Source organism: Cyprinus carpio, chromosome A5 (genome assembly GCF_018340385.1).
Source record: "Cyprinus carpio isolate SPL01 chromosome A5, ASM1834038v1, whole genome shotgun sequence".
Classification (NCBI taxonomy): domain Eukaryota; kingdom Metazoa; phylum Chordata; class Actinopteri; order Cypriniformes; family Cyprinidae; genus Cyprinus; species Cyprinus carpio.
Genome location: NC_056576.1, coordinates 16281872 through 16296800, shown reverse-complemented (window position 1 = coordinate 16296800; position 14929 = coordinate 16281872). Strand labels below are relative to the sequence as shown.

Below are 14929 nucleotides of genomic sequence, written 5' to 3'. Positions count from 1 at the left end.
TTTCTCCGAACAGTCATGCTTTTCCTTCCTTTCCCTTTCTTTTCCTGCTTATAACACTCAGAAATCAAAATTGGGGAAAAGAAACAACCAAAAAACAAACTCTGAAATAGCAAACAAAACAGATTTTGGCCTTCCATTTTATTTACTTGAAGGTTTCAGAATGTTTGTGTGACTTGTGTTCAGTGTGCATTGGATGTTTTTTCTGTATATGATTATGTGTAAATGGAAAGGTTGCAAATGATGGATATTGGCCAACATGAGATTTAACCTCTGTAGGAAAAAATAACTTTTTATAAGGTTCTTTATAAAATAATAATTCTGTTAGTATTGCTATAAGCAATAATTCTGTTTCCTGGCAACTTGAATTTTGGTAAAGGAAATGAGGTGGCAGATTAAAAATATTTACTGAAATTAAATTTTTTGTACATATAAGCCATATACCAATTATTATTCTTATTTTTGTTTGATTGTCTGTTTATTTATTTTGTTTTATTGTACATCTCAAATTCCTTGTATATATTAACAGTTCATGCTAAGATAAGGCATTGCCTAACATTAATAGCAGGTTTTTAAACCACTACATTTACAATCATTTAGATATTTAATCAGGTCATTTACAGTCAAAATTACCCATAAACATAAATCAACTCTTATACCTTTAGTACTGATTTTGAAGAAGGCACCAAAATCATTTTACCCTGATTGCTGACCCACTAAACAAAGTACAATAAATTAAACTAAATTATTTAGAACAGCATCCATATGCATTGAACAACATCATGTTAAAGAACATGACAATGTACTACTAGTGTCGTCAGGGTCCATGGTGAAGCCATCACTGAATCCGTCACTCTCCACTAGTGTGGGTCTCTTACCACACATAGGGCAGAGTTTGTTCCTCTCACGTGAAGCTCGCATCCATATGATCAGGTTCCAGCGTGTGCCTGAGGAGATGGGTAGAGCTCCGTGCATGTGCTGGCCTCTGTGAAGCAGACCTTCAGTAACGTGATGCTTCACCTCCACACACTCCGTCTCACTCAGAGGCACCTAAAACAAACGTACATGATCAAGACATTATAAATACACCTTTAACATGTTTTACTAGGCTGCATGTTTGTGCTGCCCAAAAGTGTCAATGTCTTTGTAAAGTGAACTAAAGTGTTGTATAATCACTAAATAAAATCTCTTCTTGAAGAAAGTGTTCGCTTGTGCTTTTAGGGGGGTTGAATGGTGAATGTGATAATATTTCATTTTATTTTATACAACTGACTGTATGCATTAAGTAGAAGATTATACATTAAATCTTGTTTTCCAAACTTCTTGATGCAAAGGCCCTTTAGTAAGGTTATATATACACATACATACATACATACATACACACACACATACACTGTACATACATACATACATATATATACATATACATATATATATATATATATATATTATATATGTGTGATCTATATATAATATATATATATATATATATATATATATATATATATATATATATATATAGCTATATTATACTATATACAGTTTGATGTAGAAACTTGAATATTGATATATAAAGAGTTATTAATATCTCAAGATTGACAGGCCCAAAACTGGGAATTCTCAAAAGTCTAATAATCATTACATAATTTCAAGCTCTATTATTACATTTACATTTACATATAGTCATTTAGCAGATGCTTTTATCCAAAGTGACTTACAAATTAGGACAATGGAAGCAATCAAAAACAAAAAAAAGAGCAATAATATGCAAGTGCTATATTAGTATAGGGACTGGATGATTTTATATAAACTATAACTCACAGCACCTGTCTCATGTCTCCAAAGAACAGGTTCCCTTCCGTGAAATCTTTCCCCAGTGAAACATTGAGCGTGACTTCAGCGTTGTCATAATGATAGCTAAGGTCCAAGTCTTCACGCATAGCATACTTGACCACGAAAGCCTTGTGACTGTCCAGACAGCTTCCTCCACAGTCGCTGTAGAGCAGAGCCGTGAGTGGATGCAGATAGACCTCCCTCAGTGGGGTGATGAAACTCTCATCAAAGCCCAGTTCATTGAGGAGAATCTGTATTCATTGAGAGAGATGTCAAATTATTATTAAACGAAAAACAATATTAGTATGCCTTTTGAAGGCAATATCAATTACACAAACTGGATTAAGTGTGTATGATAAAAATGTGTACTCCATAATTGTTCATGGTGTTCGGCCGGCCCTTCGGTGCATCAGACTGTTCAAAATGCTCCAGCTCTTCAATAAAGTCCTTGCAGAATTCCTTTCGGAACACCGGGAATCGGAAGACCCTTGGTACTGCAAAATATACAAATTTTTCTTTCATAATTTGACAGTCAACAGATTTAAACTGAAAACTGAGAAAAGCAGCAGCTCACCTGCCTCTGTCTGAATGAGATTCATCAGTCCTTCCATGGTTGCATCAGTAGAAGTACAGTATTTTACCAACTGTAAAAACTCTGGGTCCAGGAATGACTCCTTGCATGGGATAGATGATATTATAGTATATCAGTGAACGATTCTGAATCATAGACTCCCTGCACTGCCGAATATAAGTACCTGCAAATAATAAACATGTTGATGTAGAGGTGTATAAATTTCCTTGATGGTAGCTGCTCTCTCTGCCGATTTCAATGCATAATGCTGGCGTCTCTCGATTTCTGCATGAATCTATAAATAGACGACTGAGTAAATAACCACCCTCTTACAGCCTTGATGTACATCGTTATCACAAGAGTGACTTCTGCTCTCTCACCTTTCCAAGCACGTCTCTGAACTGAGATTCAGACACACAACCCAGGGATCTGAGGATTAAGCAGATGTCAGTGGTGTTCAGACACAAATGGCTAAGTATGTAACATTAAGACATTAAACATTGTTGTTGCAGATCACTTACATTTTGATAGTCCTTCCTGAACTGGTTCTCTGAGACGAAACGCACATGAAGTTTGTATTCTTCAAGAAAAATATTATCGCTGAAAAAACAACTGCACGTGTAAAATCTCTCCATAGTATTTTCAGATTTGACTACTACATATTTTGTAATTCTAACTACATACTGTTATGTATTTATACAGGTCTAGCAGCTATTTATACAACTCTCGACCCCAGTTAGACCAGAACTGTCAATCTCTCCAGAGCTCCGCCCACTCAATGAATGTTTTGGAACAACCAGAAATATGTCCGTAAGGAAACAAACTGCTTCGCTAAAATAAATACATAATTAAAATAATCAGATTTAATTATGCTACATTATTCTGTGTAGATGAGTATAAATATTCGAGACACATCTTGCACGAGTTCGGCGATAAATACCGAGTGATAAAAGTAACGTTTACATCCTGGTACGTCACTTAATTCCTTCCGTCCGACTGTTATTGTGTGTGAGTGTGCAAATTCAAGGCACAACTCGAGTTGTTCAGAAACACGGTTTACTTGTCCCCTTTATCGATGTGCCTGTAGTTTTGAATTTAAAATTAAATGGTTATTTAGCTGTGTCATCTGTTATGTATTTAAAGCCTGGGCGCTTATATTGGCAGCAGAATGCTGAGTGTGGACCCGTTGCCAGTTGCGGAGGAGGAGGTGGTGGAGTCCAGCTCAAACAGACTGGGGGACATTTACACGTTTGTAGCCGAAGGCTGTTACCCTCAAACCATGAATCCTATTCGCAAGAAAAACCTTAAAAGATATGCTCAGAAATTTATGATTGAAGGTGAGAGCAAATCTCAGAATGTCAGTAATCTCTCTTTCAATGTATTTCCTGGAAACATTGTTTATAGACACAAAGCTTTTTATTTTCATTTCTTATGTTACTATGTTACCTTTGACAGGCCGAACAATAAATTGTGTTAGTGTGTATATGTAAAAAGGTAATTTTTTGAACATTACAAATGAACAGTAACTTAGATGTGTTTATTTAATTATCTGTTTGTTTGTTTATTGATTATTGCTTTGTTTTGTTATCTCTTACCTTTCTCTATGATAAATTCTACAGATGGCCGGTTGTATTATGTGGGCCCGAAGAAAGAAGAAAAGCGAGAGGTAGTGATTGAGGCAGAGCGGAAGAGACAGATATTCCTGGAGTGTCACTTCAATGACGTTGGGCATCACCTGGGACAGAAGAAGACTGTTCACAGGATTCAGAGTAAATACTACTGGCTTGGCATTGTCAAGGATGTTGTGGATTGGGTATGCAGTGGATGTCATCAATCTGACCCTTTTAGGAATGGAGGTGTTTTGGTATTGTCATGTCATGTACAAGTCACTGTATCATCTGTTTCAGATTAAAGTGTGCGAAACGTGTCAACACGCAGAGCGGAATAAAAACCTGGCTAGAACGGTACGACCCATCAAAGTGGACGGTCCTTGGGACATTTTGGCAGTTGAAATAATTGGTAAAATTTTGTATGGGACTTTTTAAGCAGTCTAATCTGTCACACATTTCTAAAGAGTAACCAAATGTCTTCACAAACAGGTCCATTCCCAGGCACTGTACATGGAGGGAACACTCACATTGTTATTATTACAGATTACTACAGTAAATGGGTAGAGGCCTTTCCAGTACAAAAGAAAGATGGTCTCTGTGTTGCACGATGCATTTCTTCATCTGTTTGCAGGTGAGATAATATTGCACCATTAATAAAGAATAAATATGCTGATTATTGCTAAAATGTGTTTTCCCCCCTCCAGATTTGGCCCTGCAAAGACAATATTTTGCTCTCAAAGTGCTGACTTCTGCGAGGAGGTAAAACGTTTTTGTCAAAATACCAACTTTTTATGCAAAACTGCTGTTCAACTGTACATCAACATCATTAATAATTATAATTAAAAAATAAAAAGCATGACCGGTGCCAACATAACATAACGAAAAAGAGTGTTGTCCGTAGACCAGCCGCAGCGGAACGCACTGTATGATCGCAGCAGTAATCTGCTCAGAGATGCCATAAAACAGATGGTGGTGGAGAAACAGGTGGAATGGGATGACTTTCTCGATTCAGTTTTGGCCACCTTCAGGACATCAGTCAACCCTACAACAAAATTTACACCACACTTTTTAATGTTTAACCGAAAAGCCAGCATATCTAGTGAGGTAAGAAAATGAACTTTTAAGATATGATAATTTTGTGATATGAATTAATGATTTAATGTAAGAAGTAGTGTGCTTTATTGTAAAAAGTAGTCCATAAAAAACCTAATTAATCACTCATTTTTCTATAAATAATCACACATAACATTAGAATTTAATCCTTAATATATTTTCAAATATAAAATAAAGGCAGTATTTGTTTATTGGCATCTTGGCATATACTTTCTAGTAAGCACTATGAATGAAGGCAAGTATCAACGATTCCAAAACTAATACTGATATCTCTGTTAAATGGATTCAATTTCTGGGAATATAATTTCTGGGAGTAAATATAGCCATTTAGCATTACAGTAAAATTTGTGCCATTATTTTAACATCCAATAAGCTTAAACTGTTACAGAACATAATAAAAAATTATAACTTTTAATTAAAGTCAACTTAAAATAATCTTCACATAAACCTATTATAGTAAATGCCACATTTAGCTCTGCCTTTAATTTAGTGTGTTGTTGTATATAGAGACTGTCAGTGTTAGCTCCCTTTGTTTAAATGAGAGCTGTCAATTTCATTTTACCCCCACTAAGCTTATTTTGCACATTCATTTTCACAGTTAATAAGAAAATGAATAGTTAAACAATTTGTTATCAATATTTTTATGTGAGAATCAATCCTCTTGATAAAACGTCAGTGTCGCAAGTGTTTACACTTATTTCCACACTTCCACCTGCATGTCTTTATCACTGAGACAAGCACGTCACTGACAGGATGAAAAACAGGTAGCCAGAAAAAAGCTTGAAACACACAAGTGTCCTGTGTGTCACACCCATCGTCCTCACAAAGAGGAGTGAGTGGAGGTGATCATAGGATAGGTCTATATGCAGACCATCCTTGATCGAACCCAGTCTCTCTCGCCTTCACAGAGCTGGTGCACGACGCACAGAAGATAATAAGCAAGACGTTACACTGACTGAATTACTATTAATGATCAATTTCTTTTTCTTTTTTTTTTTTCTTAAAACACAGTTTGATCCTTTTAATTGCTATCAAGACCAGGAGGATGAGACTGTTAATGAAGAGGACACAAACGCTTTTCTTTCCTCCATGCACGAGCAACAGAATAACATCAAACAGATGGTAAAGTCTGGGCATTTGTTTCTTAGTCCTGTTATTTACTAATACAGTGGTTCTCAATTCCAGTTCTTGCATACCACCACTCTGCACATTTTGTATGTATCTCTTATCACATCAGAAGTTTGTTCTATTCGACCGTAAGTGACTTGCGAAGTGGACATCACAGGAATTTCCGCCATGATTCTAGTTCGAAGAGAGCATATATGTTCCATTCAAAGGGCATTAAAGTGAGTGAGATGTGAATTTAAATTGTATTTATTTACAGAGGCATATTACGTCACACTTCTCTAGTACGTTTCATCTGTATGAAGACGCTGCGGTTGGTGTCATAGCTTAAATCCATGAATGAATGTTCCGAAGTGAAGTAAACGTCAATGGATTTCCCTCAGGGAGTAGGGAGCAAAGAACACTGTGCACAGTTCATGCACAGAGCTCTCTTCTAATGAACTGATGAGCTGAATCAGGTGTGTTAAATAAGAGAGACTTCCAAAATATGCAGAGCGTTGATACACGAGGACTGGAATTGAGAACAACTGTATACTAATAGATCAGTTAAATTAGCGTTCCATTGTACATGTTTAACAGCTAGCATTTATTCAAAAAGCAAAAATTATAATTTCATACCATTCTCCTGATAACGTTCTTTTTCCTATACAGGTAGTTTCAAATATGAATGTCGCATACAGACAAGAAAAGAAAAATGCAAAACGCAAGGCTAGAAATATGCCTTCCATCACTCTCACTGTGACGGAGCCATTGTTCACAGAGGAAACACCCTCAGCAAAAAAGCTTAAGGAAAGCCTCTACCTGTCTTTCCCAGTAGAGACAGTCCTAACCACAGTCCAGAATGTACCTGAAGCCAAGAAGAATGGCTTAGAATATCCTCTAACAGACTCTGATGTGCACTGAAAACTAAAAATCGTTTTTTTGTTTGACTAATCATAAAGCACTATCCGCAAAGTGTATTTGCATAGACTACAGCTTGAAGACTTGATATCTGCAGTAAGTGGTCCACAGAGAGCAGATGAACTCATGTTCACTTTCTGTTTCAGCACGTAATGTAGCAAGATTAAGAGATTGTATTTTACCTCAAGGCGTTCATTGACACTGAAGATGGTCTTAGTTTTTGTTTAGTCACAGAACTACACACCCAAAGATGTAGATGTTTGTTTTGCTTGGTTGAGTAATGTCCCAAAAGACATCTTTATCTGGATTTGCTTTAGATTAGTCCTCTGACGAACACAGATTTCAGTATTATCTGAAAGAATGTTGTGTAAACATTAATTATGAAGATTGTAATATTCATTGTTCACTGTCACAGAAAATAGATGTTCTGTTTTTTTTTTTTCTAACTCATTTTTTTTTTCAGATCATTATTATATAAGGGTTTTTGTCTTTGATAGTAAGTCTAAATTTGCAAACTTTTTTAAGTGCTTAATTGCACTTAATCAGCAATCCATGTGCGTGGAAAGTAAACTTTAAGGTTCTATATGTCATTAAATAGTTATAAAGTTTCAGACTTTATCTCATAAATACTTTTTGCTCCATTATGTTTTAAATTATGATAAATGCTATCCAACAATTGACTCTTTTCATTTGTAATAAATGGATTTGTTAATAAGTTAAAAACAGCTACTCTGTAACCAATGTGACACATCTCGTGTAACTTCCTGTTTGTCTTTGAAATAACGAGGGTTGAAACGAAGGTGCAAGAATGTGACCACAGTTTGCAGCAATAAGGTTGACCTCACCTTGTAACTTGTGTCATCATATGGACAGCCTGCCATGTGGCAACATGTCTGAAACAAACCGTTTAGTGTTGAAATGCCATGGCCTCGTTTAAAATCATATTTTATAATTCATATAACTTTTGTTTGTTAAAATTATGCTAAAAACTGGTTGCTAAAAATACTAAGAATTACAGCGACAGTATTATATAAACACCAACCAATTAGAGCTGCCAAAACCTATTTTTAACTTTAAACCGCACTGATAACAATGCCACAGTGGTGGTACAATAGAAATCCATGTGGTCACTGAAAATCCTAATCATATTAAAACTGTCCTTATTAATAACAGAAGGACAGTAGAGTGTTACTTTTTTAATTAAATTTTTTAATAAAAAATAAAACAAATGTAGGAATCATATGAATGCACCTTACCCTATAAAATAAAAGTTATTCATACTTTTTATTTAAAAAAATGTATTTTCCTCAATATTTAAGAGTAAAATTATAACCTTGTCTAAAAGAGATCGACTTTAGTATAGACTACTTCGAGGACTTATTTAAATAAGATACTTTTAAAGAACATACTTAAATGCAAGCTGGATGTATAATTTTCAGACACTTAAATGCATATTATTTACAATTAAAGGAAAATGTATTATAGTGCAAATGTATGTGAATTAGTTGAATTTGAGAAGTTTTTGGTCCACTTAATTATGACTTGAGAACATATTTATATATTATTTAATTTTACAAGTGTTCTGCCAACTGTCATAAGCATTTATCGTAAAATCAAATATACATGTTTAAAAAAAAAAAAAAAAACTGCCAACACATCAAAATAAGTTTACTTCTTAAAGCATGACATCAGTGCACTTAAGTGTATTTTAGTGTGTTGCGAAAAATAGTTATGGAAGTGTAACTACTTTTGAAGAACACTTTTAAAAGTGGCCTTTTATTTTATAAGTTAGGCTTTCACTTTATACATCTGTAGCGCAAATACAAACAATTTTATCCATTTTAAAAATGTGCCTATATTGTTGAAATAAAATGTATTCACGCACTTTACTTCAAAATATGTAAATATCCTACTTGTGTACATCATCAGTGTGACCAGAGCCCTTTCTGATTGACCGGTACAGTATTCTTTTCCCACTTTCTGTCTGTCATTAGGATTTTCATGTATTCTGTACTGCCCCAATGAATGAGTCTGTGATAGTGCCGGGTGTCAAGCTGCGCAGGCCAGCAAATCAACTTTACAGGTGCAGTACATTGGCATAAACTTTTTTCACTCGCGCACCTTTTTATTACTATTCCAGACCTGTCTGGTCTGGTTTCACACTGTCATTTCATAACTAATGTTTACTCGCCAAATAGAAATCACTTCCATATACAGTGGGTACGGAAAGTATTCAGACCCTCTTAAATTTTTCACTCTTTGTTATAATGCAGCCATTTGCTAAAATCATTTAAGTTCTTTTTTTTTTTCCTCATTAATGTACACACAGCACCCCATATTGACAGAAAAACCCAGAATTGTTGACATTTTTGCAGATTCATTAAAAAAGAAAAACTGAAATATCACATGGTCCTAAGTATTCAGACCCTTTTGGCCACAATTGACCGTCTCTTCTCGTACTGTAAGAAGGACTCTGGTTTGCTGGCCATTGCTTTCTTCTTTCTTCTCCTCTCTGCTGTGTGTAAGTTCACTCCCATAGTTATGGCTTAAATATTCTAAGAAATTTAATAAATTAAGTAAACATCTTAACTCAGGTGATATTTTGAGTTAATATTTTATTTAATTTTTCATTTGTGACAGTAAGTAATGCTAATTTTGGCCCAGCAGTAATTCTTAATAAACAATCTCATGGAATGTATAGTAAATGTACAGTAAGGTTGTTTACAGTTAACACAATATTAAACATGAACCAACAATGCTTTTAACAGACTAACAATGAACACTTACATGATGCATTAAATATTGTTACTGCGTAAGTGTAAAGTGTAATGAAATGTATACGTTTAATGTCAATCTAACTTTTGAGAGTTTGGACTGGAATTGTTATTTATTTATTTTTTAGAAAAATTATTTTTAATAGATAGTTATCAAAACACAACCTCTCACTGTCTTATTTTTTATTTTTTTTTATTTTACATAAAGTATTTTATGTCCATCAAGGCTGCATTTATTTGATCAAAAATAAAGTAAAACATTAATATTGTTAAGCATTATTACAATTTATTTCCAAACCTAACGGTCTGAGTACAGTTACTTGTGAATGCCTTGATTAGTCATACTTGGATGGTAGCACATCTAGCACATTATATTGTTTAACATATTGTTCTCATCTCTAGTGTTTATCAGCTCATAGTGTTAATGCTTAATTGTCCTCCCCATAGGTGAAGCATTTATACCTTATTACACGGGGCAAGCGATAGATAGCATAGTTATCCAGAAAAGCATGGATGATTTTGCCAAACCAATGATTATTCTCACTGTTTTTGGCTTAGCGGTGTCAGTCTGAATAATGATACCAATTGTTGTTCCCTCTCTCTTCCTTTCTTTTTTTTTTTTTTTGTAACATTGTTATTGCTTTAGATCTCTTAGCTGGCCTTGCAAGTAGCAATCCTGTTTTATGGAGGCCACTTAGTGAGGACAAATCAGATGAGCGGAGGGACCCTTATTTCCTCTTTAATCATCTATGAGCTGGAGCTCGGAGAGGCCCTGGAGGTATGGTGTTTTTCTTTTAATATGTGTGTGCGTGATACTCATGATGAATCTGATGTACAAAGTCTTACTGTCTGTTCTTTTTATAGAGTATATCGTCAGTGTGCACAGGTCTGATGCAAGGCGTTGGCGCTGCAGAGAAAGTGTTAGAATATATTGACAGGAAACCTAAATATACCCTTGATGGTCAAGAAACCCCAGAGACATTTGAAGGGCAGGTGGAATTCAAAAATGTCACGTTTGCATATCCAACACGTCCAGAGATGGATATATTAAAGGTATTCTTTACTGAAGGTAGACTTTAGATAGAAGGTTACTGACTAACAGCAAATTATAGCACTATAACCTAACCAGGCATAATGCAATGTTCCAAATCCAAATTTTTGTTTGTTTCTGAGCATATAAGATATGTTCTGATTCATTGGCTGTGATTGTCACATTGCGCCACACTGTCACATTCAGCGTGAGAAATAGCTTGTTGCTGTAATCCTATTGCATCGCACCTATTTATGTGTAAGGGCTGATTAATGTTAATGATTTTGACTAAAAACACAAAGCTTAAACACCTGATTAACGTCAGGTAGAAATAACCTATGAACCACAGAATTATTGAGATACTTTATGACAGTTGTGCCCCTGAGGGTAATGCTTAAACTAGGTTGCAATGGTTGACGTTAGTGGGGAGCAGCGATGCAATTAGTGTATTGCAAATGCATTTGATGTTTATTTGTTTTCTCTCTGATATGCCAGTGAAGCAGTAACAGAATTCCTAGACACAAGAAGGAAACTAAACCCACATTTTCTTCTCAGAATGTATCCTTCAGTCTTCGCCCAGGGCTAGTAACTGCATTGGTAGGGCCCTCTGGTGGTGGAAAAAGCTCCTGTATGTGTTTGCTGGAGAACTTCTATGCCCCTAAGCAAGGCCAAGTGCTAGTGGACGGCCAACCTGTGCAAATCTACCAACACAAATATTATCACTCTAAGGTGGTATATATGCTGAGGCTGATCTGTCATACTGCATTTCGAATAGATACATTATTTCGTAAATACACTTTTAGAATTTCAATTAGTTTTATCTGTACTTGTATTGTTTTCAATGCAGCCTGTAGTACATTATATGACCTTAAGAGGGCAGTAGTTGCTGATAATGCGAATAGTGGTGAAGAGGCCTAACCAAAAGCAGATTAGATATGTAAGTACTTTGTTTTTTAATAGGTAGCACTGGTGAGTCAGGAGCCTGTTCTATTTGGCCGCACTGTTCAGATGAATATATCCTATGGTGTACCTGAAGCTCTCATGGTAGCGGTCATTAGAGCTGCCATTAATTCCAGTGCACAAGACTTCATAACCAGCCTCTCCAAAGGCTATGAAACTGGTTTGTTATTATATTATATATTTTATTTATATTAAATGATACTATATTTTATACATGATACTATATTATATATTTTTTTATTTTATATTTATTTATTTATTAATATTATATTCATTTTACATTATATGTGTAAACACTCTCAAATTTTAAGCCATGTTCAGAAATTTACATTTCTGATGTTAATGCCTTATGCATTGTCATAATGAGCACAGTAGATATTCATATACATAATTATCTTAATTTGATGTTTTTCACTTATTTGTACCACAGTTTGGTTCAGTTAGATAGTATTCTAGGAATGTTTACAGCTTTGAGTTGATTTGAGTTATATTATATTGTATTATAATGTATTATATATTTTTGTATTTATTTATTTGTTTAATAATATTATTTATTTACATGATATGTGTACTAAAACAGAAAAAGAGTTTGTAACAGAGTTTGGCAGATAATTCTTCCTGCTGCTCTGTCTTCTGTCTGTTGCAGGGGTTTGGAGAGAAGGGCACTCAGCTGTCTGCTGGGCAGAAACCTGTTTTTATACAGTCTATGGCAGAAACAGAGAGTTGCCATTGCTCGGGCTCTCATCAGAAACCCTTGCATTCTGATCTTGGATGAAGCCACAAGTGCACTGGATTCAGAAAGCGAATACATAGTAAGTGATGACTATTATGGAGTTATTTTACTGACAAATGTCGAGAGCGCATTATTGTAGCAAGAAAGAACATTAATACAATGCGCGAGCGCGATTCTATCCGCTCGCGCGCGGATTTCCTTTGGTCTTGAACAAAACCGGACGCGTGCGCTCAGATATATGCCGCTCTCGACTGGAGAGAGTGCGCGCACTTAAAACGTGTCTCTCCTCTCACTCAAACCGTGTCCTGTACACTCTCAAATCACTCTGTGCTCATGCGCTATATATATTTATTTCGCACCTGAATTAAACGTTGTCAAAAAAGTTATCAACCAATCGGATTTCAAAGATGGATCTGTAATTTATTTACAAATTAATACTACTTAGTCATAATATTAGAAATGCATCGGGTGTTTGGATGATTTGTAAATAACCTAGCTTAACAGTTTGGTCAAACCCTTCTGAACGATTTATCTAAACAAACGTAAAAGCATATGATTCTTAAAATATAACACTATAATGATTTTTTCATATTTGCCATAACATTACTACATTATATTCTATTGGTTTAATGCATTTGCATGCAATGTAATTACATGTAACTACTTTTATCCAAAGCGACTTACAAATGAGGACAATGGAAGCAATCAAAATCAACAAAATATAACTATATATTTACTGTTTTAGAGAAGAGTGCCATTGAATGTAGCCTATAGCTAATATTAAGTGCATTTTAATGAAGAAAAAAAAGAACTGAAAACAAACACTAGATTTAAAAACAAAACAAAACGAAAAAAAAACCCTCCCAATAAATGTCCAAACAGCGATGCTATTAGAGCATTTATTGTTATATCTTGCATCATTTACATCTATTTTTTTTTTTCATTTGATGTTGATTTGAGATGTTACATATTATTATCATCATACCAACATACAATGCAATAAAATAATTTTAGTTAACTAACCTACATAACATAACATAACATAAAATTAATATATAAAATAAAATATACTATAAAGGCTAATATGTTGTTTTTAAATAAATTGGTTGTACAAATCATCCAAGCACCCAATTCCTGGCCATTTCTATTTCATTACCATTGCTAAATATTATTAAACTGGAAAGAAATTAAAGATCCATGCATCTTTGATTGTCAAAAAAATTCCAGGTTCAGTTCACTCAGCCAATTATATTTCACGTAGTACATTCATCGGTCAGTTGCGGAGGTCTGATTGGTTAAAGCTTTATTTATATAGTACCTTTTAAAACAGTGTTTACAAAGTAGCCTATTTTACAGAGATATGCATGTGTGCATTTGCAGAAAAGATCAAAATACAAACATAAAAGAGATATAAACAAAGTAGCTACAATAACCAGTTTATGTTAAAACAAAAATACAACAATAAAATAAATCAAGGAAAGGCCCTGCACAAATCTGTTTTGATAACTTTTTTAAAGTGCATAGTGATAAACAACGTTTAATTCAGGTGCGAAAATAATTTATATTTGTAGCGCATGAGCACAGAGAGACTTGAGAGCGCACAGCCACAGGACACAGCTTGAGTGAGAGGAGAGACACGTTTTAAGTGCGCGCGCTCTCCCTCGTCCGGTTTTGTGCAAAGAGCAAAGGAAATCCGCGCGCGAGCGGAGAGATTAATGTGCTTTCGCACTACAATGATGCGCTCTCGACATTTGTCAGTAAAATAACTATTACACATTGAAAGGCTGTGGCTTAAGTGAACATTCATTTTCAGTCTTGCATTAGACTTCATTTGTGTTGTTACTTTGTTTTTAGGTTCAGCAGGCTCTGAACAACTTGATGCGAGAACACACGGTTTAGTGATTGCCCACAGACTGAGTACAGTGGAAAGAGCAGACAACATCCTAGTGATCGAGAAAGACTCCGTGGTGGAGCAGAACTCATGGCCAGGGGAGGCCTCTACTGTAAACTGGTGCATAGGCAGATCCTGGGGATTGAAATAGATGCAGACGTTCACCAGCCCCACCTATCGAAGCCTTATTTCTAGATTGATTTATATATATATATATATATAACACTGAGCATGAAGCACACTACTAAGAAGAGTTGAAATGTCCTTGACTTGATTGTATCGAAGCCTTATTTCTAGATTGATTTATATATATATATATATATATATATATATATATATATATATATATATATATATATACATATATATATATATATATATATAGCCTATAT

General features: G+C 34.8%; 1 protein-coding gene and 1 pseudogene across 1 annotated transcript; one reads left to right on the top strand and one right to left on the bottom strand.

Moving 5' to 3' along the window:
* Positions 1-456: 456 nt before the first annotated feature.
* Positions 457-3250, bottom strand: ogfod2 (2-oxoglutarate and iron-dependent oxygenase domain containing 2). The gene is made up of 7 exons (XM_019089759.2): positions 2923-3250; positions 2782-2838; positions 2586-2696; positions 2405-2504; positions 2200-2324; positions 1824-2081; positions 457-1047 (listed from the first exon to the last, which is right to left on the bottom strand). Exons 1-7 carry the CDS (start codon positions 3034-3036, stop codon positions 778-780), a joined length of 1035 nt encoding a protein of 344 aa, XP_018945304.1. The 5' UTR covers positions 3037-3250; the 3' UTR covers positions 457-777.
* A 6239-nt stretch (positions 3251-9489) lies between these two features.
* On the top strand, positions 9490-14732 carry LOC122145168 (annotated as a pseudogene).
* Positions 14733-14929: the final 197 nt, after the last annotated feature.